A 25,895-nucleotide genomic window follows, 5' to 3' on the forward strand; every position below is an offset into this window, starting at 1 on the left:
AACTTAAATTCACATTATCAAATAGGTCTTTGTTGCACACATGTTGTACTGTATCTATGTTAATCCATCAAATAGAGTCCAAGAGTGCATGACGACAGATACTGTATAGATCCAAAACCACACTTGTGCTTTAATGGGGATAACAAGGCCCCAGATATTCAGCATTTCTCACAAACAATAATAATTTACTGTCAAATAAATATTTATTGTTTGCATCCATACACTGTGATATCAGCAAAGTCTTTCCAGGCTGTTTCTGGAGTCAGTCAGTCAGTAGTTGTGCTTAGTTGCTCATAGGACCGGGGTAGAGGAGAGTAGAGTAGTAATAACAGGCACAATCACACAGATGTAGAGTATCCATGTCCACGTCCACAGCCTCACTTTTTCTCCAGTGGTTCCTTGGAGCATTGAGGGTGTTTGTCCTGGTTGCCGCCCAGGACTGGCACCTTGTTGGCCGGGCTGGGACTGGAGCTGTCTCCTCCCCGTCCCATAGAGCCGGGCACCTCGATGGCAGGACCCACCGAGGGCCTCGCCACGCTGACGCCCACTCCAGACAGGACGCCAACGCCGGGCCCGGTTCCTGCAGCGCCGAGCAGGTTGGCCGACTGCAGCACAGCCTCCGAGTGCTCCCGGGCCTTCATGCGCAGGGCGGCCACGCTGGCTGTGCGGTTGCCCTGACAACCGTAGGGCGGCAGGAAGGACAATCCCATGGGGTCAGAGACGCAGCAGGAGCACAAACCATTACCTTAAAAAAAAAGAAAGAAAAAAAAGAGAGAGACTTGTGGTGAGACTACCAAAAGACAAATTTTCATTTTCTCATCTCCATCATCACTCTCTCCATTCACCAGTAATGAAAACCATATTTACCTTTCAGTGTGGCGACCTGTGAGAGGGCCTGGGCGTAGGTGGCAGAATTGAGCAGTGTCCCTGGTATACAAGATGGGAAGAAGGGCCCACCAGGACCCACGGTCCTGCTGATACTGGGGAAAACAGACAGACAATAGCTGATTATTGGGAGAAAATTATAAGGTGACAAATTCCTTATTTAACACACCTACATTTTTTTAGTAACATAACTTTTTTTTCCTGTAGTTTCTCTGGAGCTTTGACTGTTTTATATTCAATTTAACTAAGAGTTTGTAAGAACAATGTACAAAAATGACCTAGATGGTCATCAGAGATTTGTGTTGGCAGTTATTGACAGAGAGGATATTGCTTCGTATTTATTTGCATCATTCAAAGCCGCCAGTCTGTGAATTTGAATCTGCAAACCTCTCTGTCTCCTGCCAATAAGAAACAGTGACAGCCACAACAATCTGATTTTTTATTTTTATTTTTTTACCTCTGTTGCATCTCCAGTGGTTCTTTCTGTTTTCTGCTCTGGTCCACTGGGGACTGAGAGTTGATGCTGCGAGATGGAGGAGTGCCCTCACTCATTTGCTCTTTCCCCCCTTCAGGCTCTGTGCTCCCTCGCTCTGTCTTCCTCCACTTTGCTCTGCGATTCTGAAACCAAACCTGCAATTTAAAAAAAAAGAGAGAGAAAGAGAAAGAGAAAGAGAAAGAAAAGACAGAGAAGACAAAAAGCAAAACAATTAAATTAAATTACTAATTAAAACTGGAATATTGCTACATGCCCTGACACATTTGCATCTATTAATTTTATTTATTGACTGAAGCTTTATTCATGCCAAAGTTTTTCTCATCAAGTTCTTCATTTCCCTTTTGCACATTCTTTTTTTATATATCACAGACAAACTAATGCCAACTTCACTGATATCTGTCTTCTTGACAGTTTAAACTAATTCTCCATTTGCTCTATTTTGTCTTGCACATCAAGAGGCACTTGAATGTGTCACAGCAGCGCTCTACTTTCCCTATAGTCACTGACTTATCTCTGAAACTTCACCATCCACACAGCTGAGAAGATATAGGCTCGCCAAGTTCTGGTATCTTAATCGAATGAAGGTCACTGCCTATAACAACATTTAATTGAGCAATTTTTCATTATCATATTTTAATGACTTCCCACTGACAGTTGTGCTGCCCGAGAGAGAGGCAGCTATGATGAAGTCGTTTATTTCCCTATTTAGTGATTGTTTGACAACATCAGATTCGATTAGGACTTGGTTCTAGCAGGCATTAATCATGATGTGTGAATGGAGGTTAGAGTCGTGTGCATGTGCTCTGCATCCCTCCCATTGTATGGGAGGTATAAATGGTGTCAACAGCCAAACAAAACACATGCATTCATTCGGCATAAAGAAAGGACAACATTTTTGGTGGCAGGACAACAATACAACCAATGGACTTATCTCACCCCTGCACCTTCCAGCTAGAAGTCGCGCCCCCCCACACACACCCGTCTCTGAATGGGCTATAATTGCTCCATTAATCTCAATTTGCGGCATGCTCTTAATGCGGGGGAGGCCCATTGACACTTTACAAAAAGGGGGGCAACAACACTACAACAGAAAGGAAATTTATTTTCTAATAATAATGTAAGTTTAATATCCCTGCATACTGCGGTGGATTCATGTTCAGATTTAATAATAGGAATGTGGTAATCGGATTAGGAGGGGAATAATTTGTTTACAATCCCTAATTTACAGCGCTGGATTCCATTATCAACCCCGCCATTGGGTTTAAGCGATAGTAAGATGACCCTGGGGAACAAAAGGCAAACTATTATATTTCCCACAATTAGATCTGCGCGCACAACAAAACCCAAAAGCAAATCTGGAATGCAGGAAATTACATACAGGACACATAACTTAATTACATCTGGCCAAGTTTATAACCGCGCATATGTGCAGGGCAGGAGTGGAATATAAATGACCAAATTTAAGGCATTTTTTTTCTTCTGGTGTGTGTTTGTGTTTTGAAGAGTGTGTGTGACAGAGAGAGAGAACGAGGGAGAGAGAGTTTGGGAGGCTGCAGGCTCCCTCTCTTTTAAAACACATATCGGTTTCTGTCTGCGTAACACGGGGAAAAGGGGAGATCTTGCATGGATGATGTATTCCTACCTTTGAGACGCGGACAAATTAGTGAGGACCATTATCGCTGGTTAATTATGAATGACCGATTAATCAAGCTAATCTAATATTCACCATTATGTTGATGTTATTAAAGTGCATCGCCGGAATGACAGAGTGGCTTAATTTACCCTCTCTCGCATGGTCAAACGTGCCCAGGACACAGTGCGCACACAGTGGTGCTGCGGTCGGACATACCTGCACCCTGGCCTCGGTCAGGTTGATCTTCATGGCCAGCTCCTCCCGGGTGAACACGTCCGGGTAGTGAGTCTGAGCGAAAACTGCCTCCAAAGCCTCCAGCTGCAAAAACACCAGTGAAATACAAAGTTTATTTCCTGTTGATTGAGTCATTCTTTACTTTACCTTTCTTTCTTTCTTTCTTTCTTTCTTTCTTTCTTTCTTTCTTTCTTTCTTTCTTTCTTTCTCTGTCTTTATAAATATGATCCTCATCAGCTCCATGCATTTCAAAAAATATAAAATCTTTAAGTGTAACACTATCAGATGAAAAGGTAAGGCCTAGCTAATCCCCCCCCCCCCCCCCCCCCCCCCCCCACACACACACACACACAGAGGTCAGCTCACTTGTGCAGATGCATGATCTTCAAAAATATAAATATTTCATAAAAGTTTCATAACCTTGTGTTTTAATTTTCATATGTGTGCAGCAATTGTGTCATTTTGTTCGAATCACTTATCATCAAAATTATTATAAAGGCCTGAGTTTATGATTAGCCTGTTATTCTCTACCTGGCTAAAGTCCTTTATTTTGAAAGTGTGAGTGCCATTTCTATTTTCCCACTTTTAATTTAGTTCCTCGTGCTGTTTCGCTTTGAGTGAAGTTTCTCATATTTCTCGGTCTCTGTGTTTTCGTGCCGGGAGATATTTACCTGTTGCAGAGTAAATGTTGTTCTGTTTCTGCGCTGTTTTCTGCGTAGAAATCCATCGTCAAAATCAGCCGCGGCGTGGTTGGCAAAACCGCTGGAATTCACTGTGGAGAGAAAAAAAAGTTTAAAAGAGAATTCAGTGTTGATGAAATTAGATTTATAATCCCATGTTTCTGTTTAAATTAATTCAGCAACTGAGTTAAAAAGAAAACTTTGATTGGGAAAAAAAAAGAAATGCAAAAAAAAAAAGTGTCTATGTAGGCCAAACACACAGGGAATTTATTCTCTGGCACATTTTGTATTTCCATTAGTAGCATGAAACACTGCTGTTGTGGCTGTCTGAGGGGAACCATGACGGACTAAGAGCCATGACACTCAACATCTGTGCCCGGGACAAAACGCCCCCTCTGCCCCGGGGCCAAACCACCAGCGCTTCTCACCGAAACAGGCAGCAGATTGACATGGCAGAGGGGAGATCTGACTTAACCCTTTACATCCACCTTTGAATTTGTGGGGAAAGAGAAAATGACACACGTGTTTATACAGATGCACTGAGCATCCAGCCTGTCTCAGTTTTAATTTTAATTTTTCTAACATGGGAAATATCAGTTTATAACAGCTTCGCCAAATGTTCTGAACATGGCTGCGAAATAGAAAATGATTTTTTTTTTATTTGTTACCTCATAAAACAGGTCTGTGTCATTTTCATTTTTTAGCGAAGATAATTATGTGAAATTAAAAAAGATGAAAACATGCGCACGGCACAGGCCTGCTCTCGGCTGTGCCACAACAACACACACATTGTGCGCGTAAATACGCACGGAAACATCACAAAACTTTACAGACGAGAGAGACAGTGGAAATAACTGGCAGCTGTGTGAGGCCGACGGGGGAAAAAACTAGGATGTAAAACTTACATGTGTTGGAGCGGCAGCACTCTCCGTCCAGCTGAGGCGGACAGTGGAAGTAGAACATCCTGACGCGTCTCTGAGCCGCAAAAACTGAACCTGGTGCGGAGAGGAGGAAAAAAAAAGTTTCAACCCGAAGCGCCGGAGGTCGGATACAGTGCGATTCAGATCTGTGGCTGGGAACATGAAGTCTTCCTAAAAAAAAAGAAGTACAACTTAAGCAGACTTAAAGTTGAAGATGCAGCGCGTCCTACCTGCAGTGAGGATGCTGATGCTGATGCTGATGCGAGTGAGTTCCCGCTCTGGAGAGAAGTGGCTGCTGCACCTCCACTGACTCTCTGACTCTGCCTGGGAGTGTCCAGACTCCTCTCGCTCTCTCTCTCTCTTCCTCTCCCTCTCTCTCCTCCTGTCTCTTTCTCTCTCCTACACACACACATACACACTCACCACACACACGCACTCTCTCTGGGAGTGTCCAGATGTCTCTATAACTGTATAACTGTCTACAGAGTGTTAAGGCTTTCAGCTAGTGTCGCAGAATCTCACGCCTAATTGGTCCTAATCGGATTATCACGGCTTTGTCTCTTTCACCCCCAACTCCTGGTGTGTGTGTGTGTGTGTGTGTGTGTGTGTGTGTGTGTGTGTGTGTGTGTGTGTGTGTGTGTGTGTGTGTGTGTGTGTGTGTGTGTCAGAGACAGATATAAAGACAGAGGGGGGAGAGGGGAGATATACCCAGGGTGGCAAACGGCAGCTCTGCTCTGGTGCCAAAAAAATTCATCACAAGTGATTGTTATTCCAGAGTCAAGCATATTCCCTAACCATAAACATGCACACATACCCGCTGCACTTTTTATTTGGTTCTTTCATATATTAAAAAAAGGAGGATGACTGCTTTTGGGTTTTAGATTGACTGTCGGGTGGGTTAATTGCTCGTCAGGGTGTGTTAGGGGGTCCACTTTACAAGGGGTTGCGCATGTAGAACACTCACAAGGCCAAATTTTTGATTTTGTTCACAGCAAGGGGTCCTGCGATTTATTACGCTTCCTCAGATAAATGATCTGCTGCGGGACCCTTTCAATTAGTTTTAAAGCGCATCAGGGACGACAGAGCGCAGACGCCATGCGTCTCTGAGGTGGAGGCAAAATGAGGCTTCGAGAAGCAGCTGAAATTTAGAAGAGGAGTGCGGGATTGGACTAAACCACATAAAGTGCAGAAAATCCCTTCTAATGGCGCGTAATTGGTTCTGTAATATCATTACAGGCGGATAATGGCCAGTTACAGGGCCCCGCGCTATTAAGGGTTTCCCTGGCGTGCAGCGTTTATGTTATTAAAGGGGGAATATAATGATATTTTAGTTATTAAATGCGCGTAATTAATTTATGCACCACTGAAAATAAAGTTGTTATTATGACCTCGGCGAGGTGCGTGGAGAAAATTGAAATCAAATAACGGTTGATAACTTTATCCCAATATTTGGTCTAGACAACTCTGACAAGAGTGCAGGCCCAAAGTGTGTGTGTGTGTGTGCGTGTGTGTGTGTGGGTCTGCTTCCTGTCAGCGCCTTTCCTCTCCAGCCTCTGATGATTGCTTCAATGACTAAATGAGATTACACTCTCATCTCCGCTGGTTACAAACTATTTCACAAGTAAACTTTCAGTGGGTTTTGCAGATTTTCGCTCCGAGGATTTCAACAGGAAACGTTTCAGCACCTTGGTCAGCACCACGCCTCCTCACTCCAGTCCAACTCTGAGGATCTGTCTGTGAGAAAAAGCTCCGTTCTTGTCTAATTTTGATAAATCAAATTAAAGTCAGCATTTCTATAATTTATATTGTATAACTATGGAAATGTATCACAAACTGCGAAAATGGGTCCAAAACTTGAAATTATTTTTGTTCTGTAAACTTTATTCAAAATACAGTACTTTGCTTCTTTCTTTGTTTCCTTAACTCACATTTCAGATAAGCAGAGATTTATAACATGCAATGTATGCAAGACTGTGCATCAAGTTTTTTTTCCGTTATTTTTTCTTTCTTTCTTTCTTTTTTTTGTTTCACATATAATTGGAGTTGGGCCATTTGAGTAATTCCTCACCCACTGTATCCTTTTGAAAGTTCATTAGAAAAACCCACCAAAACCTATGGTGATTAGGTTGTGTTCATAAAATGAGACACTACTCCCCTGTTACATCTCACAGAAGTTATGACACCATTGAGATACAAATACTGAAAGTGAAAAAAACAACAGATCTTTAAGGAAATATTAGCTAATACAGTTTTAACTTTGAGGAAAATACAAAGTGAATTCAAGTGTAAGCAGGTACAAATAAAAAGAAATAATATCTGAACACAAAACCAACCCAGACTTGCAGCTGAAATAAATTAAACATTGCAACAGACATTAGCTTCAGGATGTAGTTAGCTGATAATCACAGGAGTTCATCAACTAAGCCAACAGCCCACTGTACTGGAAAATTTGTCTCCTACAATATGGTCCTTCCATTACACCATAAAAAACTATAATAATATGAAGTTATCATACAGTGCTACAGATGTATTTTGACAGAGAGACAAAAAAAAAAAAAACATATCACAGTTAAGTCTATTCCTCGGTCCCGTTATTTTTTTCTGTGTTTCAGCGGAAGTGCTCCTTCAGCCTCCACACGCCCTCCTGACCAGTCGTCCGGTGGAAGTCACAGATGCTCCTGAGCAGCTCTCGGAAGACGGGCGCCTGCTCCTGGGTCAGTCTTGGTTTGAAATACTCCAGCACTTCCTGAGTGGTGGCCTGTCCGTCCACATTCGCCTGGAAAGCTACAAAGTTGCGCAGATCCACCAGCAGCTCGTCGTGCTGAGTGGGCGGAGCTGGTGGGGAGCTCCGTCCTGGAGCTCCAGAGCCGTCCTCCTCCTCCTCTTCTTCTGCTTCTCCTCTTTGGCTGGAGGGCACGTTGAGGTGATTACGGGCTTTCATCTTGGCCAGCAGGGAGGAGGAAGAGAGTGGGGCGGAGTTGGACTCACTTTCTGCCGCCTCCCCACTGAAATGAGCCGCAGAACCAGGCTTCTTTGACACAGACTTCTTCACAATAGCAGCATCCTGAAGAGAAAAAAAAATTGATGAATTTATACATCACATCACAAATGACAAATAACTACCAGAGCAATAAGTTACATCTTTTCATAATAACACTGTAGTGTTACCTTGCATTTGCTCGGAGTAGGGGCGGACTGAACTGTAGGCGTAGCCAGAAGAGAATTCTTCTTTTGTCCAAACCGTTTCCTAAGTGAACAAACAAGGGACAAAATGAGATATGTTTCCCTTAAGTGAGATGAGCGAAGATCCAACAATGCAAATGTTTGAGCGTGTTTGAGACCGTGTACCTTGCAGGTGGAGGAGGGGGTCTATTGTAGGGCAGTCTGCACTGCTGGCGAGAAACCTTAAGGGCTTTCAGGGCATCTTTAGCCACCCTGTTGGCTTCTGCCTCCACAAGAACATAGTCGGGGTTTGAGGACTCCATGATGGTGTCATGCTGCATCACACTGTGGATGCCTGATGACGACCAAGGAAGATGAGTGATTAAAAAATAACAGTTACTAAATGAACCATATCTGATGTGACAAATTCGTGCGAAGAAAAAAAGAAAAAAACCTACCGGATTTCTTGAAGAGCTTTGCCAAAACATAATCGTCGGACTTCTTCTCATCCTGCCCCTCATTGCCTTCATCCTCGGGTTTGTTATAGCTCTTTTTTTTCACCAAGTGAGAGATGCGGGTGCCTTCAAACCGAACATCACGGGAGCGTTTTCGTTTCTTATCTTTGCGTTTGTGCGATTCTCCTGCGTCACAGTGCTTCCTCTTTTCACTGTGTTTCTGCGGGCTGGTCAGGGAAGAAGACTCTTTGTCTCTGGGTGAGTTCGAGTTTTTGACTGATGACTTGGCTGCATCCCAGTCTCGGTTATTTAGTCCGTTATGTTGCGTATTTAGTGAAACATTTGGCTCTACATCCACGCCATTTTGGTTGGTGCTTTGACTGTCTGCCGGGATGTTTGGTTTACCCTGAGAGTTGTTACCGCACAGAGAGGTGTTTCCATCTCTCGATGCAGGAATGTTTGCTAAGGAGTGTCTGCTGTGTGCACCAGTTTCATTCTGGTTTGCTGAGGAGTGTTTATGTGCACGGCTGCCTTGGTTTACCGTGTGCGATGGCCGTGGCCTTTCAGGTTTCTTTGGCACCTTGACATCAGAGCCTGTACCTGTTTGAGGGTGAAAATCATTTTAGAGAGAGATTCATATGAGGTTTCTCTGGTAAGGACAACAAAAATAAAAATCTACACACCTGCAAATATGGCGCTGGTCTCTGTTCCCTGCGCTCCATCGGGGTCAGACAGGGTGAAGAGTTCATAGATGTCGTTAGACTTAAAGAACCGTCTTTGTTTTGGATCCTTTAGAACACGATTGGTCAGAAACTGTTTGAAGATTTGCCTGAATTAAAACAGATACAAATACAGAATTAGATACTTGTGTATAATTTACCATTTTACCTCAGCAGGCAACCCCGATCCTCTGTCACCACAGAGTAGTTTAGCTGATGGATGAGAAAATTAGTTAACCGCTCTACTGTAGGTATCAAAATAGAATCCCTGCAGTTCTTCTAACTTGCTGTTTAAAAGCACTTTACAGACACAAACCAAACAGAGCAACGGTTTAGAAGTCCTAGATTGGCCATTTAATAATGCAGGAAAGCTTTTCAATTACTGAGAACTGGGATAGTACAAGTAGTAATATAGCAGTGATGTGTGCAATTAGTCATGTCATTACCAATATTCATGAATGTGTGAAGTCTATGGAAAGACAACTAAAATGGAGAAGTGGGTAAGAGAAAACACACAAAAGCAAGCTCAGAATTTTAATTTATTTTTTTTAGTAAGCTTTGTGGTTTCATTTGATTACATCCACAAAAAAAACAAAACACTGCTGTCTTACCTGTGGTAGATTTTTTCCTCAATGGTCCCTGCAGTCAGCAGTCTGTAGATCGTGACTTGCTGCTTCTGCCCGATCCTCCATGCCCGTTCCCGTGCCTTTGACCAACATAATGCATTTAAATAAATGATTAAGGTACAAAAAAAAGGGAGGAGTAAAGATACAATAAGAATCATTTGAGATTATTGACCAGATGGAGAAATCTGTTACCCAACTGGAAAAAACTGGTTATTTAATTTTACAAACAAAGCTGCAAAAACAACAATTACTGTAAGGACATATAACGGGCTTCGGAAATGTTTTATTTGAATTACTTTGTGTCTGTCTGTCTGTCTGTCTGTCTAACCTGTGTGTCAGTACTGGGGTTCCAGTCTGGGTCATAGATGATGACTCTGTTGGCTCCAGTCAGATTGACTCCCAGGCCTCCGACTTTAGTGGTCAACAAGAAAATAAAAATGGATTTGTCCTGTAACATAGACAAAGGAAAAAAAAAATTGATCAGTGATTAATAAACATAATGTCCACAGTTTTATACCGATTATGATAACAACATTGTGAGTAATTGTTTTTGAGAAATAGCTTATAAATAAATTTCACATGTAAATTGTTATCTTATAATTTTACATGATAATATGAGGTAATATCATTCTCTCTTAAACTTAATTTTATTTAAAGACACGTGATTCTTAAAAAAAAAAAAAAAAAAGTTAAACTGAAAAAAAAAAAACTCTGAATTTTTTTTTTATATTAATCTGAGATTTTTGGACTAAATGAAATTATAAAATACCAACAAAATTTTTTTGCCTTGTATCTGAATAGAATCTGAGCATATGAGCACTGTTTAATAGTCATCATTTTATTATCTTTCTTCTAAACGTTCACATTCATCGTCTATAGCTCAAAGTAATATTTTTCACATGTCTATATTTCACCAGAGTCAATAAGAAACATTCTTTTTGAACAACAGATTGCCGTCAATTAGTGTTTTCACCTCAGGGTGAGGAGGGATCCACTGAAGCAGTTGTGTCCCTCAGGATGGGATTTTCAGGGGAAACACTCAGAGCCATTAGGGATGACTAATCCTTACCTCGTTGTAGCGAGTGATGAGTGGCTGTCGGGAGGCTATCGTGGTAGTGCCGTCCATTTTCAGGTACGTGTAGCTGTTCTCCCTCACAAACACCTCAAAGATGGCCATCATCTAGAAAGGAGGGGGAGACAATAAAGGCGGCAGAAAGACAGTGAGCAAAAAGGAAGAAGGGGAGAGAAACAGAGAGAGGGGCTGAGGTTTGGATTATCTCTAAAAGGATTAGAGCAGATTAATATTACATGGACAGAGATACCGACAGGGAGGGTCTCAGGTTCCCTCTGAGGTATAATCTCATTGGTATTGACTGCAACAGCTGGGGCCTCTCACTCATTCACACACACACACAGACAGACACACGCGTCGCAGACACGCACGCTCTTACAGGCATATGGGCTGTAGGTAACCAGCAGCAAATACACAGACATGACAATTCAAGATATTTATTCAAAGCCTATGCAAAAAATCCATCGGAGGGCATTAATACAAACAAATCTAAAAATGTATAATATTTAATAAGTGTATATGTTAAATGCTGTTTTTTAATTGAGACATCAATGAGAGCGAGGTGTTTCTGACCTGTCTAGACTGAGTGAAGAGCAGCACTCTGTGGCCCTGTTTGAACCAGAGACGCAGCAGTGAGTCCACCACTATCAGCTTCCCCGAGCGTTTCCAAAAGCCAAAGTGTTCCTCCTCAGTGAGCTGGTCCTCTGGGATTCCGCTCAGCATCCGGGGACCACCCGAGAGAAGGTCAGGGTGGTTACAGATTTTACGAAGCGCTATCAAACCTGAGAATACCTACAGAACGCACAAAAAAAAAAGGGGGAACCAAGGTTTTTAAAGAGACTACCATATTTCTTTCAGGTGACAAAGCTGGTAGAAACGGCTGCTAGACATCACTGCATTTTACAGTGTTGCACCTTTAAACAAATAAGCACATTTACTTTAGTCTACAGGAAAGAGTTACATAATTTATTTAGGGACAATAAAGGCCGTGTTTCTTGATGAAGGCCCAACGGTCACTGCATTAGTAATGGTGGTTAATGGACTGAGAGTGACCACTGAATATGTCTATAAGAGCATGTGTGCGTGCGTGTACGTGTGTATGCAATCTGCTGTGGTCACCCCTGGCTCTCCGACTGCGTCCATTTGGTCAGTGGTGATAAATTATCAAATCTTTCTCTCCAGGGCCCGACTAATGTGAGAAGCCCAACTGCACAGTTGAGCATCTTAAGGAATACTCAAGTGAAGCTATTAGGAGTTTAACAAAATTTACACGGCGAAAAAAAAAATTTAAAGGCCACTGACAATCTTTTAGTGTACAAGAGTGCACGAAAAGACACACAAAGGCCTGTAAGTGAAAGGAGTGAGGTGAGTGAGTTAGTGAGGTAAATAATGAATAGGGACGATCTTATTCCTGGAAGTCTTCTCGACTGAGAGTTTCAGCGTCCACGTTGCTGTGACGCTGTGTTGGTCAACGTGAAGAAGAACACACATGGAAGAAGCATAAAGCAAAGACGGTGAATCGGAGACATTTACCTGCATGTCCCCGTTTAGTATCTGGTAGACCTCTTTGGAATCCAAGAAGTTCTGATACACCTGCCGCTGTTCCTCCGTTAATCTGCAAAACAGGACCTACACACACACACACACACAAAAAAGGACAGTGGCATAAGTGTGTAATAAGCGGTGAGCATCAGTTTTAAAGCCCCTTGATGAAGTGCAATGTGCGAGAAGAGAAATTAGAGGGAAGCTGTGTGTTTTTTGGAGCCACTGTTGTCCCGAGGGACTGACTTAATGAGCCGAAGTGGACTGAAGAGTCAACCAGCGTCAACCACGAGGACAGACCAGAGACCAGCCTCTTTAATGAATACCTGCTCCTTTTACTTTACTGGGACTTTATTAGCTGGCTTCACCTGACGTGGGCCATGCTCATTCATCAAATACTCCTTAGATGTGACACATGCAGTCACATCCAATCAGAAATACACATCCCCAGTTAAGAGACCCGGGCGTGAGAGGCTGGTCAATACTTAAGACAGAGAAGGGTCAAATGTCTTTTAGAGTATGATGAATACCTGTTCGTTTTTGTCAGGTAAAGAGAGGTTGGCCTTCACGTCGGCCTTCATTCTTCTGAGCAGGTAAGGATTTATGGTGTCCCTCAGCACGCATGCGCACTTAAACGCCGTCTGGACCTGAAAGTCAACAACAGTTTAACCTTTTAGCACAAACAAACTGCCTTAACACAAAAAAAGCAGCATTCAGTTCAGTGTGTCAAACCAACAAACACTCACACCTGTCAGCGTGTGTTTATTGGGGGATGATGATCGTTTAGCCCCTCCTCCTCCTCCTATCATCACCTCCCTCATGTTGCTGTCCCTCTCAGCAGCAGCAACCATTAAACATTGATCAGAGTGCTGTTGGTCCCGAGGGACAGAGCCCTCCTCTTTTATCACTACCACTGGCCGGCTCCTCTGGAAACAGAAGGGGAGCTGCGGAAAGACTCTGCCCCGCCCCGCACTAGGAGCCCCACTGCAAATGGCCCCGCTGCACCTTACCCTGAGTTAGTGCTGAAGGCCGGTTAGCCTTTTAAACATTAACTCAGCAGGGGGGGGTCCACAGAGGGATCAAAGACACCCTCAGCAAAGCTGGAGGGGGCAATAACATGTGGGATTTAGGGCTCAACAGAGGTTAGAGTGGGGGAAGGAAAAGGCAGAGGGCAGCACATGACCCAGGTATCTCTGCACAAGCTGCTGAGTGGATTCACATGGGGGGGTTGCAAATGCTTGCTTCAGTAATTGATCCCACATCCACATGCTAACACAGCCCCACCCCAAAACACACTAGTTTTTTTTTTTTTTTTACATGCATCGACTTGTACGCACACAGGAACATGAACCGAGCACCTGCTTGTTGCCCTGTGAATTTCGAGAAGAGGATAAGGCAGCAGAGCTTAGTCCTCTCTGACCATTTAATAACATTAATAATTAGTAAAGGTTTTTATTATCGACAGCGGAAGAAGCATCAATAGCTGGCTTAAATAATTAAATCCATACAGTCAGTGGGTTATTAACGATTGAACACTAATGACAAAGGGCTACAATTTAGCTCACTGGCTCTCCACTTTAGCCTCTCCCTCTCTCTCTCTCTCTCACTCACTAGGGATGCACTGAAGTTCCTTTGCATGCACCTACATTATCCTGCACTGCACTTAATGGCTCTGTTGTTCCTTTATCGTTCCTTCTACCTGCTTCCATCAAGCTCGCCAAAATTGTGCTTGTGTGCACGTGTAGGACTAGTGCTGTCAAGTGACACTTTAGCCCTTCACTGCACCCTCCCTATGCTACAGTTACAGGTTTACTGACAGGTTTTCTGCATGAACTGATGACTTCTTGTTGCATGTGTGATATGCTTCTGCTGTCTACCCCTCCCAAGTCAAAAATGGGGGGATCATTACTGTTCATTATTACAGCTAACTTTTATAGTTCCAAATTGACAATGAGAATTGCAGAGCATATTTTGTGTATATGTGTTTCAGTACCTGTACAGGTGAGGCGTTGCTGTATCCTCCCATGGTGATGGGCACAGAGAACTGCTCCATGAACACAGGCAGTGTCCCCAGTTTGCCAGGGAAGACGAAGTCAAAGAGAGACCACAGCTCCTTCAAGTTGTTCTGCATGGGAGAGCCTGACAGGATGAACCTGTGGGGAGTACGAAACTACAAACAGGGAAAAGACAAGATGACTGATGTATTTCTAAAATATGGTGCATGAGGATGAGTAACACTAACAACTTCTTCCTAAGGTAGAAAACAAACTCCAAACAATGATAACTGTGTGATATAACTATTTAAACTCTGCACAGCTTACTTTTATTCATAAGCAACAGTCATTACTCCTGCCTCGACCCTTTAGGTGCACTGGTTAAAATCTGTGTGTTTGTGAATGTGTGTGAATACCTGTTTGCAGGCAGTGGTAACTCCAGCGTTTGGATTCCTGATCTTGTGACCCTCATCCAGTATGATGTAATGCCAGTCGTATCGCTGCAAGGCGTCTTGCATAGTCCTCACAGCTGAATATGAGGTTATCAGGATACCATGGCACGCTGCTATCTCTGGAATGAGCCGTTCCTGCAGCAGCAGAAATAAAAGAAAGACGCACAAGTTTCACTCGGTGCAACTCCTTACTGTCTCTAGTATCATGTACTTCAAGAGGAGGGTGTTTGAGAGAGCAGAGGGGGGGAGAAGAGTTAGGAGGTAAAGCTTCATAAACAGATCTCTAGTGCCCCCCAGAGGAAAACAGACCCGGAGGAAAAAACTTTGTCACTAAATCCTGAAAATCAAAATCCAACACACACATTTACCTTGTTACTTGTGAAGGAGCCGGTTTCATGTAGAACAGCCACCCTGAACGCAGGCCACCAGGTGTGAAACTCCTTCACCCACTGGTGCATGACTGTGGCTGGGCACACGATAACTGTGGGACCCAGACCGGCATACCTGAAACCAGACGCACAGATCCATGTTTTAATTCCTAAAATGGGATTAAAATGTGTAAACAAGAGGACTCTGGGTTCATATAACTTTCACCAACCTCAGCAAATTTCATTAGCAAATAAGAGTCATTATTTTTATGCAAATGTATACAAACCCGATGGGTAAAAATATAAAATTGTGTTAAACTCGCATGCACAATAAATGATTCTGGCTAATGAAAACCACCTAGATCTACTACTCCGTTCATTCTCTGTGCTTTGTGCATGAATCAAAGAAAGTGCATGGACACATGCTCAGCTCGTCTGTGAAGATTTACAAGAGCTTTGTCAAACAAACACATGCACACACACACACAAAGAGACACTAATGGGCTAGCATGAACCTCCGCCTGGTGGAAGCTATTGATACTGGGCCATAATTGAGTTTGCAAGCAATCAATTTGTGGGCGTCTATAGCAGACAGAGTATTGACCATCAGGGAAGCTCCACCTCCTAAGTGCATGAGTGTCATTTGTGCAGTAAAACCAAATTACTGCCTCATGTTTTCCGCCACTGATTTGTTGCCCTACACCTGCTCCACTCCCACTTCATGAGTCAAAGATTGACTTTAAGTGTTCATGAAGACACTTGCATGTGTACACACGCACGCATGCGCACGCACACACAGTGTCAGTGTTTTCTCTGATGTCTGCAGTAAGAAAGTGAAGAGTCTGATAATTGAAACATGTTTAATAATTCAGATGAACACTCTCAAGCAGAAATCCCCCTGATCAAATATTCATACCATACAGACACACAGTCTCTGGCCACAGTTTGTTTGTCCGTGTATGTGTGTGTGTGTGTGTGTGTGTGTGTGTGTGTGTGTGTGTGTGTGTGTGTGTGTGTGTGTGTGTGTGTGTGTACCTGTAGTTGGATCCTCTGGTCCTCAGTTTGCTGTAGCTCAGTCCAGCCAGGAAGCAGATGACCTGGATGGTTTTACCCAGTCCCATCTCATCTCCCAGGATGCCACCTGCCTGCTGACAGTGGAGTTCCCACAACCACCGCACACCTGTCTGCTGGTACCTGAAAATGTGATGTACACGACACGTGCACACAAACATTAAACACCTGTGCATAACAGCATCTACAGACACTGTAAAGTGTCAACTAAAATGTGACAGTGTAAACTACTTAATCCCTCACACATGCAGCAATGGTTTATAGAGGCCAAAAGGAAGTTTCATACAGGATTTAACAGGGTATTAGAAAATTATTACTACTAATATAGGCCGAGCAGAATGAATGCACAACTTGGGATAACTTCTAACAAACATGGTGCTTTGAGAAACACGAGGTAAGGAAATAACCATTAAAGCTTTAATGAAAACTGCAACAAGAATTTGGGATTTGCGTCTAGGCAAATTTATATTTCATGTTAAATTACCTTTCCCAACATCTATTAGTGACCTACTGTATCGTAGCAGTAAAAGAAAAAGATTTATGATGCAATGATGAGTGAAACAATCTTAAGTTAATAAGTAATTTCAGTATAAAGGTCTGTAAGACCAAAGGGTGTCTATGTGCACAACATAATCTTTATATCTATTAGTCATTCACCACTCCCAGAGCTGACAAACAACAACCTAAGAACATTTCTGTCCGACATTTTAAATGATAGAAATTTGACCTATCAGACTTACTTGTAAAGTTTTTTCCAGAGGAAACCAGGCACTTTGAAGCCTTCATCAAACTCAGCATCACTGTCATCGGTCAGCTCCTCACCTCTCTCTCTCTTCTCCTCCCTTTCTCGGAGACGCTGTCGCTTCCATCTCCTAATAAGACAATGATATACTGTTACTTATAGCACATCTGAATGGTGATATTATTATTATTTAGTCAAATCTGATCTAATCTTCGGTAAAATACTTTCAAAACCCTTGAATCTCAAAGAACTTGAGAATCTTCAAGGAAATTCTGTTTCATGTTGGACTGGATTTCTTTCTCTATACATAGAAACCTTGTGACACACTAATGACCTGTTCAGGATATAAAGTACCCAGCCGCCCGCTGCACAGTGGGAAAGGTGCAGCTATGTGCAACGCCACACGAGGTAAGCGAGTACAGCGAACGGATGGACGAATGGCCGGATGTTCCATTTGTACCTACTGCACCCAGTAATTCATTTAAAAAGTGTTGCCTACACAGGTGTGCAGGCAGCAAATGTTTGGAGTTGTGGCTTTTTTCCCTTGAGCTGTGGAACATCTACAGCTAAAAGGGAAATGTAAAGGAGAACAGTTTTAATAGTGCAGGAGAGAGAGCAGTTAGAGGCACAGTCGTCGCGCAGCAAATGAAGATTGATACAGACAATTAGTAGTGCGAGTTCCCCAGAAAGGTGTGAGGTGCAGAGGATAAGAATCCATCTTCATTTGGGCCTGGTCCTGTCACCCTGCCACAAAACTGGTCCTTTAGCTGGGCCTGGGAGACCACACTCTCTAATTAAGTCAAGACTAAGCATTGGTTCAGTTAATTACACTTTTCTGCCCCCACTCTACCCCCACCCAACTACAAATACCATCCACTCTAATAATATCATTCCTCATATAAGCTAGCCTCACCATCCATGCCGTGTCTATGCTGTTGAATTGACATTCAATCACTGTAGTGTAGAAAAAGGACACATGCCAACACAATTTATTTGGCAGCTATAAATATGAAATCTCATTAGGGCTGCTCTTCCATTAATTTGAGCATTAGAGTTAGTGAGTGTATAAAACCATGTGCAGGAGGATAATTAGGCCAGTGTGAGAGCAGAGAGAGAAGAAGAGCAGGGAGTGAATTTGCTTAGTCAAGAAACAGCTGCCAATCTCATCTGGGATTAACTCTCCTTCTGCACTATGGAGCCAGCCGAAAACAACTGCTTTTCTCCTTAACTAAAGGGAGGAACAATAGCACATTTGCACCACCGCCATTACAAATGTGATGCACGGTTAAAGGCTCAATATTGTGTTTGTTGAGCATGTCATTTACAGGCCGAGATGTCTCCGTTCTCCTCAGAAGACGACATATAGGGGAAAACTTTCAGCATCTTTACATTTAACCATAACTCCGAGTACAAATCTGCTCTTTACATACTACACTGAATAAATCAAACTAAATAGAAGTTGTGTAATGATAATCTGGATTCTAAAATGAACTAATTATATATGTTTAAAAAACAGCAAGAACAATGAGCATACCTTATTCGCTGTCTGTAGTACTCCACATCTCCGTCATCTTTAAACTTTTTCTCTTTACCCTTCCCCTCCTCCTCTTCCTCTGAACTCTCAGGACAGTATTCTTCCTCACTGTCGTCCTTTTTTACTTTCTTCTTCCCTCTTCCTGGAGTTTTTTTTTTGTACGGTTTCAAGTCATACTCGTCATCATCGTAATCCTCCCCAAAACCCTCCTCCATGGCTTCCCTTTGCTCTTGGTCGGGATCTATGCCCTCATCAGAGGGCAGGTACTCTGACCCCTCGCTATCTGTACCTTGTCCCTCAGTGTTGCGCCTTTTCTTGGACTTGGGAAGCTGTGGCTCAGCCTTAGGCCGAGCCTTCGGATGGGCCTTCAGAGCAGTTATCTGAAGCTTTCTCATGCGCTTTTTCAGTTTTTTATCCTTAGGGGCGAGAACGGTTCTGCTGGTTTTTCCCTTGGCCGCCCCGTCAGGGCTGAGCCCAGAGCGCATCTTCTTCTTCACAAGAGGCACTTTCCTCCTCTCAGTGGCCAACTTCGCCTGGTCTGCCAGGTATTGGTCAAAGGCCGAGTCCTCAGCGAGCATCACTCTGCGAGGCTCCTTCTTTACCTCCTTCTGAGGTATCCGGGTTCCAAAAGGCGTCATGTGACCCATGCGGATAAGTTCCTCCCATTCGGTCTCCTGAGCTGGCATGAGCATGCTGCCCAGTGTGGACGGCCCGGCTTCTGTGAGAACACAAATACAGGGTTAGATACAACGCACCCTGTAGTTTTTTAAATGTGTTATCCTACATGAGGAACAATTTGACAGGATTCAAAAGATTGTTTTTTGAAGAGGGAAAAACACTGAACATACTGTATTTGTTAGGCCTAGGCTCCCCACATTATATTTTAGTGACTGTACCTAGACATAACCTCAACAGGGTGGCTTCATTTTATTTATTAGTTATTAGTTTGTTCAAGCTGATAACAAACAACTGGTGTTCAGGAATTTTCTCACTGGATGTTAAATCAGCACAGAATCACATCTAGTAAGACACAACATACAAATATGTTGCCCTAACAGTCAAAACCCTCAGTTATATCAAAGTGGTTTCTATTTGGTTCCAGTTTGGCGCTGCCAAAACACAACATCATGGACATGCCAATTGAAATTGCAATAGCAAATGACTATGATTCTGCAAATTCAAGTGTCTTCTGAAGCGTATTTGAGAGGTTTCATGTTATACATCTTAGTTGTGGTGGATTTTTCTCAACAGATGAATTCCTATTCACTCCCATCACAACCACAAAACAAAAGCAAGCAGACAATAAAAGGTAAACATCACTGTGTAGCAGCATTTTTCACAAATCAGTTTGCCTAATTCCAGTGCACATCTTTCAACAACCTTTTCTCATATATTTTGGTAGAAGTGTTAGTAAACGAATCCACCAAAGATGTGACATATGTGGTCACTTTGATTTTCCAAACAGCCATCACTGCAGTGTAGAGTGTATTTCTTAACCTCCCAATAAGTATCCCTTTTGCTTACAATCTTCTCTGTCAGTGCCCTAAACAGGGAAAACCACAGAATAGCCTTCTTGGCCACCATACCGGCAACTGGTATTAATGCTCTGCTCTGCATTGTTTCCATCTCTGCTTTGTTTTGCTAAATGTCGGGCAGCGCTGAACATGACCCTGGTTTCACATTATCTATAGGAAGCAGGGCAGCAGCACTTTATTGCCCTCATGCAACTCATGCAAGTCGTAGCACAAAATTTTTTGTCAATAATACCCGGGAAGAAATTGTACCATAAAACTAAATTAACCCCTCACCTTCCTCTTCATCATCGCCTTCTGCTAAAAGCTCCGCCTCAACCCTCTGGGTGTCCTCTCCTCCTAGGATGGCCTGAAGTCTCTTCTGTTTGGCTCGGACTTTCTTCAGCTGTTTCTCCTGAATTGAGTGTTCATCATCATTACAGTCACTATCAATATTACAGTTACATCACATAATGTCAATTTTCGTTGTATTTTACCATTTTGTCATGCACAGTATTTACCTTATTTTCTTTCTGCCGTTTGACAGATTCGATTTTCCGACTGATATCTTTGCTTGAGGCAGCATAGGGAGATAGTTGCTGTATAATCTTGTTGATTTGTTTCAGAGATTGTGTAACAGACCTGAAACACACACACCAATACAGCCAGCCAGTTAAAGATGGGTTACTTTGATATTAAAAGCAAATTTATTTTAGAGTGGTGGAGAAACTCATTTTATATGTTTTATCTCATTCATCTGAGCTAACGTAATTTCTTTAAAACCACCAGAGAGAAACATTTTACATGATTATAGGTCAAATATGCTTCTGTAATTGAGTCCTGTGGAGATTGAGTGACCATTAAACTTTTATTACCGCAACACACAGGAGGATATTCATTTAAAGGTCATAGAAAACAGCATATCCCAGTTATTGTCCTTCACCTGACATCATCCAACACCGACTCGTACTCCTTCTCTGCCTCAGCTTTGGCTGCAGCCTGACTGGCCTCGTGGATTGCCTCATCCACCTGCTGCAGGACACCTTGCTCCAGGACGTCCTGGTCATACACAGCCACACCGAGGCCCTGCAGCTCATCTGCACCTGAACTGGCTGATGCAGCTTGAATACGCTGCCGGTCGATGTGCAACAAGGCTCCAGACCTCTTGCCGGCTGCATGCACAGATGAAAAACACATTAATTCAGTTTGTGTACCATGACAAAAAAAAAGCAGCTCTCATCTGTTTTAAAGGTTGCATAGCTCACCGCTGTTACTCTCCCCAGGTCCAGTGTTGGCAGGATAGGCTGCAGCAGCCTCCGAGCCCTGACTGTTTTCAGGGAAGGAGCTGACCGCTGAGCCTCCCGTGGCTCCATCCTCCTCTGTCCCTCCCGGGGTGAGAGCAGCGCTGGCCGGGCTGGACAGAGAGGACGGCGCCTGGTCCTCTGAACCGTCGACGGGCATTGTGATGCTGCCAGTCAGTGGGTCATCCAGATGTAAACAGATGCTGTGGCCAGTCAGACCACTATCACTGCTGCCAGCACTGTAGTAAAAGACAAAAAGTTAACTTATAGTTACTTTTGACCAACTTAGTTTAAACTTAATGTTTATCTCAGAACTGTAAGAGCCATCTGCCCTACTGAGTATACTAAATGCATGCAATAAAGTACATGTACACATGTACTTTATTATCACATTATTAAAATTATATTTTAATTTATTCTTATTCTATTTGTATCTTGTTTTATTCTGTTCTTATTCTGCTTTTATTTTAGTAATTACATTTTTATGTATCTTGATCCTGTCCATCCCCTATGTAACGTTATATCACTTTTGTTTGCTTATTGTCTCTTACTATTCAGGAGTTTGTAACGAAGAAAAACTACCCTCCGGAGATCAAAAAAGTGAATCTGAATCTGAATTTTAGCTGAAATAGTTAGTTGACGTAAGAGACGCAGACCTGTTACCCGTTTCTTAGCTACGGTGACTGCTTTTAAGCAAATTACTCAGTCAACGGGGAAGCGAAGAAACGTTTAAATATATATTTATGACTCTATTTCAAACTAAATGCTGTCCTAAAAGCAGCACATTGGTTATTTAGTTTAAAATGACACTTAGTTCACACAGAAACGTAAAACTCCTCGCTGGGGCTCCATTGTTTACGTGGCTAGGCTAGCCTGCCGAGCTAACAGCGAGCTGAGCTCCATCAGCTGCTCTTCACCAGCTCTTCACCCTTCAACGAGCAGCGGATACAAACACACAGAGAAACTCTCACCCGTGCTGTCTGTCAGCGCTGTGTGGCTGAAGTGTGGCACATTAAACCGCACTGACAGTGGCAGTGGCAGATAGTTACTTACAAAACGTGCAGTTACACAACATCACTGGCTTAGTGGGTTTGTGTCATATACTTGCCATGCCTCCTGGCTTCCGGTGTCGTGCTGTGTTCAATGTCTGTGGGACAGCGCCCTCTGTCGGCTCACCGCTGCAGCCACATCTCCACCTCTAGATGGCGCCACGAAGCTGTTTATTTAAAAAAAAAATGCAGACAGAAGTGGAGGAACCCTCTGAACCTCTCCACCTCCCCACCACCAGTGACAAAATAAATAAATAAATAAACACAGTTAGTCATGTTATCCATTGTCTTTGTGTTTTACATAATCAGCTTGGGAACCAGTCACCACGTAGGCTATGTGCTGAAGACGCAAGAAGAAAGTGTGGGAGTTCCTTGTGGTGCAATCAGGGTGCAGTTCAGACAGACCTTGCTTGCACAATAGTAGCATACTATCCATTAACCCTGTCTAAAAAAAATCTCAAAATTACTGTTCCTATGCAAAGCATCAATCTCTCTTTTATGTAAACTTTTGGTCTGCAAAGCCTTCCTTGATGGATGACAAAAATGTGAGCAGTGCCAAATACTTGCATCTCCAAGGAAGTTTATTTCCAGTGCTGCGCAATAATAAACGAAGGACTTAATTAAAATATCATCTCCGCCTTGCATGGAGCAAAGGCCGGCAATCTTTCCAAACAGTGTCATATGTGTAAACAGAAAGATCTATATAGGGAAAGATATTGCTGTTACTCTTGGCACAGAAAGTGAAGATGGAGACACTGGTCTATTTCATTTGCTTAACTGGTAAATGTGGGTCACCTTCAGTGAAACCTCTCCAGAGACATTAGAGGGGATTTGAATTTAAAAAGTGTTGAGCTAAAAGGAAAGTGTGTCACAGTAAGAGACCGGCTTTGTAGTTTAGTTAGTAGAAGACCAGCAGTGTGCAGAGGCTACCTCTGATCAGGTGGCCAGCAGATACAATGTTTTCCTTGTGTTTTTTTCCCCCTGGAGAGCTGATGTAAAGGCTCACAGATAGGAGTCATAAAAAAGAGTAGGATAAAATATCAAACTGCTGATGAACCATGTACGGTGGGAAATAAACCGATGCATTCACATAATGTTGTGACTATAAGGCTGAGCTACAAAGAGGAATGTAAACCTCTTATCTGTCTTCACCCTCCAACTTTTTGTGTATTTAAGAAAATTCTTGTCAGCTTTTATCGCATAGGAGGAGGAGATAATATTTATGTATGTTGCAGTGTTTTCTGCACATCATAATTTAGGTAAAAGAAGTTGACAGACCACACCAAGCTCACAGGATTTAGTGGGTGGCAAAGCTGTCCATCATAACTTTATGTGGGTGCATGTATTCACATGTGAAAACATGCATGAAATCCTGCCACTTTCTGTGTGTAAGGACTTTGCAGATTTATAGGGTGCTGGAGGGTAGAGCGTAAATCCCAGAGGGTGCGGTGGTGTGATGTTAACACTGCTGCTGAGTGCTGCTTCGCATCCTGACAGTAGAATAACAAGTGGAGCGAGATTTAAAGAGAGAACATTACAGGTATAGTTTACATGTGGAAAGCATGGTGAGTTTGTTGTTCAAAGAGTCTTTATGTAGAGTTATGGTTCCACAACATGCTGAGTGTTTATGTACATAAAGTAACACAAGATGCTGCCGCACACTTCATCAGGTGATACGTGCTTTACACTCCTTATTCCTTGCGTTGGCGTTGTATTACCTTTGTTATCGCTTCCTCCCTGCGAGGGTGTTTTAGTCTGTCTGGCCTTCATCAGCCGCCTGGAACATGACGAATGTCTCAAGGATTAAATCATTTTATAAATAATATTGTGAGCAAGGATCGTTCCCGTACATTCACAGTACACAACAAAGATGTTTTCTTACCTCAGACGAACCGGTAACTTAATTGGTCTTTGAAAACAAGTCTCAACTTGTTTCTACCTTGGATTATGGTAAACTGTTTGGTTGACAGCCACTGTGCTCTTTGTGTCAACCAGTTGTGACATTTTAATTGTTCTAATGATGATTTCATTGTCTGTCCTGAAATACTCCTGTGATTTGTGTGTCCATGTAAAAAAAAAAAAAAAAAGAATATTATGCGGTCATTTCTCCCACAAAATTTAGATGTGTAATTTGAATCTTTTCAGTGTGTTCATGCTGGATTTATTTTGTTTTCTCCACAAACATTCCACTGCTGAGGGGCATTTTGTTTCCATCACACTTCATTTCACTTAAAGTGAATTTAAAAAGGTTGTAACTGAGCCTGAGTTTCTTCTCAATACATTCACACATGTAAAAATTATCTTTTTCTAGATGATGATGATCTGATAATTGATTGTTCATTCAGTCAAAGATCAACTGTGTCATCTTGGTTTAAATTGTTGGTGCAGTGATATGCCAGGCCATAGACAAAACTACTGAAATTCACACTTCTCACATTCACATAACAGACACTCACACACACACACACACACACACACACACACACACACACACACACTCACACACACAGGTGAAGTCTGCAATAAGGCATAGTTAGGTGGAACACAGTGTTTTATGTTTGTAGTAAGCGAACGCCTCAGGGTCTAACTGGGAGGAGATGAGAGCCAAGATGTTTTCTTAAGCCACAGATGAGTTAATAAATCAACATGAGTAAAGTATCATGGTGTCTATACTAATGCATAAGCAAGCCATTTTATACATTACACGTGTGGCCATAGTGGCAGTGCTAATGTCTCCCATATGTTGCCCTGTCCCACTTACTATATGTCTGTGTGCGTGTGTCTGATAGTAATTACAGGGGTGGGCTGGGTTCTCATCTGAGTGCATCAGACCACTGCCATGTTACAGTAGATGTCTAATCCATCTGCTTGTGATTTCACTCAGCAGCTAGTGTGTGATAATGCATGTTTGTGAGCACATAATCACACAGCAACTGCACACTTCTGTGATCTTGACAATCTTTTTAAAACGAGTTTCCGAGGTGAACTGTCCAAAGAGCTGAGCAGAAGGAAATTAGTTTCAATCGTTCACTCCCTATATAAAAAAAAAAAAGGTTTTAAAATGACTCCTAGAGGGCACAGGAGAACACCTGCACACAAACTGGTTCTGATCAGGACCGTGCACATTTTTACATGACTACGGGTCAGGTTGTGTCGACACATTACTGGGAGTTCACATAATGCTGTGTACTTAGGCGACCTCAAACACAGCTGGCGCAAACCACAGCAGAGAGAGTCAGGACGTGGTCTGTGTGGTACAGTGACACATCACATGAAACCGCCTGAATACCGCAATCTAGGCTCAGTTTACTGTATACGTACATGCGTGTTTACATGTGTGTGTGTGTGTGTTTATGTTTCAGTGTGTAAGAACTAACTTGAGGTCTGCATTTCTATCCAGTGATAAATAGTCCGCTCTTAGATGTGGCTTTTCGGGCCTCCTGCTAGTG

At 42.7% G+C, this 25,895-nt stretch overlaps 2 protein-coding genes across 3 annotated transcripts; both read right to left on the minus strand.

Annotated features, from left to right (window-relative positions):
- Positions 1-377: 377 nt before the first annotated feature.
- On the minus strand, positions 378-4,891 carry drgx (dorsal root ganglia homeobox; the record flags this gene model as incomplete). Its single annotated transcript, XM_083987546.1, has 6 exons — positions 378-745; positions 868-980; positions 1,343-1,515; positions 3,231-3,332; positions 3,920-4,020; positions 4,834-4,891. The coding sequence occupies 6 exons, from the start codon at positions 4,889-4,891 to the stop codon at positions 378-380; spliced, it is 915 nt and encodes a 304-aa protein (XP_083843672.1).
- A 1,975-nt stretch (positions 4,892-6,866) lies between these two features.
- ercc6 (excision repair cross-complementation group 6) lies at positions 6,867-22,487 on the minus strand. 2 transcript variants are annotated; one of them, XM_083988128.1, is made up of 22 exons: positions 22,369-22,487; positions 21,362-21,636; positions 21,040-21,268; positions 20,618-20,738; positions 20,394-20,511; positions 18,586-19,303; positions 17,050-17,181; positions 16,274-16,432; positions 15,239-15,374; positions 14,835-15,005; positions 14,418-14,594; positions 12,955-13,071; positions 12,416-12,511; positions 11,456-11,674; positions 10,880-10,990; positions 10,139-10,258; positions 9,796-9,890; positions 9,149-9,294; positions 8,469-9,065; positions 8,197-8,365; positions 8,017-8,095; positions 6,867-7,912 (listed from the first exon to the last, which is right to left on the minus strand). In XM_083988128.1, exons 2-22 carry the CDS (start codon positions 21,555-21,557, stop codon positions 7,457-7,459), a joined length of 4,362 nt encoding a protein of 1,453 aa, XP_083844254.1. In that variant the 5' UTR covers positions 21,558-21,636; positions 22,369-22,487; the 3' UTR covers positions 6,867-7,456. The 2 variants fall into 2 exon arrangements, with proteins under 2 accessions (XP_083844254.1, XP_083844255.1); XM_083988129.1 differs by having other exon boundaries at positions 22,451-22,485.
- Positions 22,488-25,895: the final 3,408 nt, after the last annotated feature.

This window comes from Trachurus trachurus (genome assembly GCF_905171665.1).
Source record: "Trachurus trachurus genome assembly, chromosome: 15".
NCBI classification, from domain to species: Eukaryota; Metazoa; Chordata; class Actinopteri; order Carangiformes; family Carangidae; genus Trachurus; species Trachurus trachurus.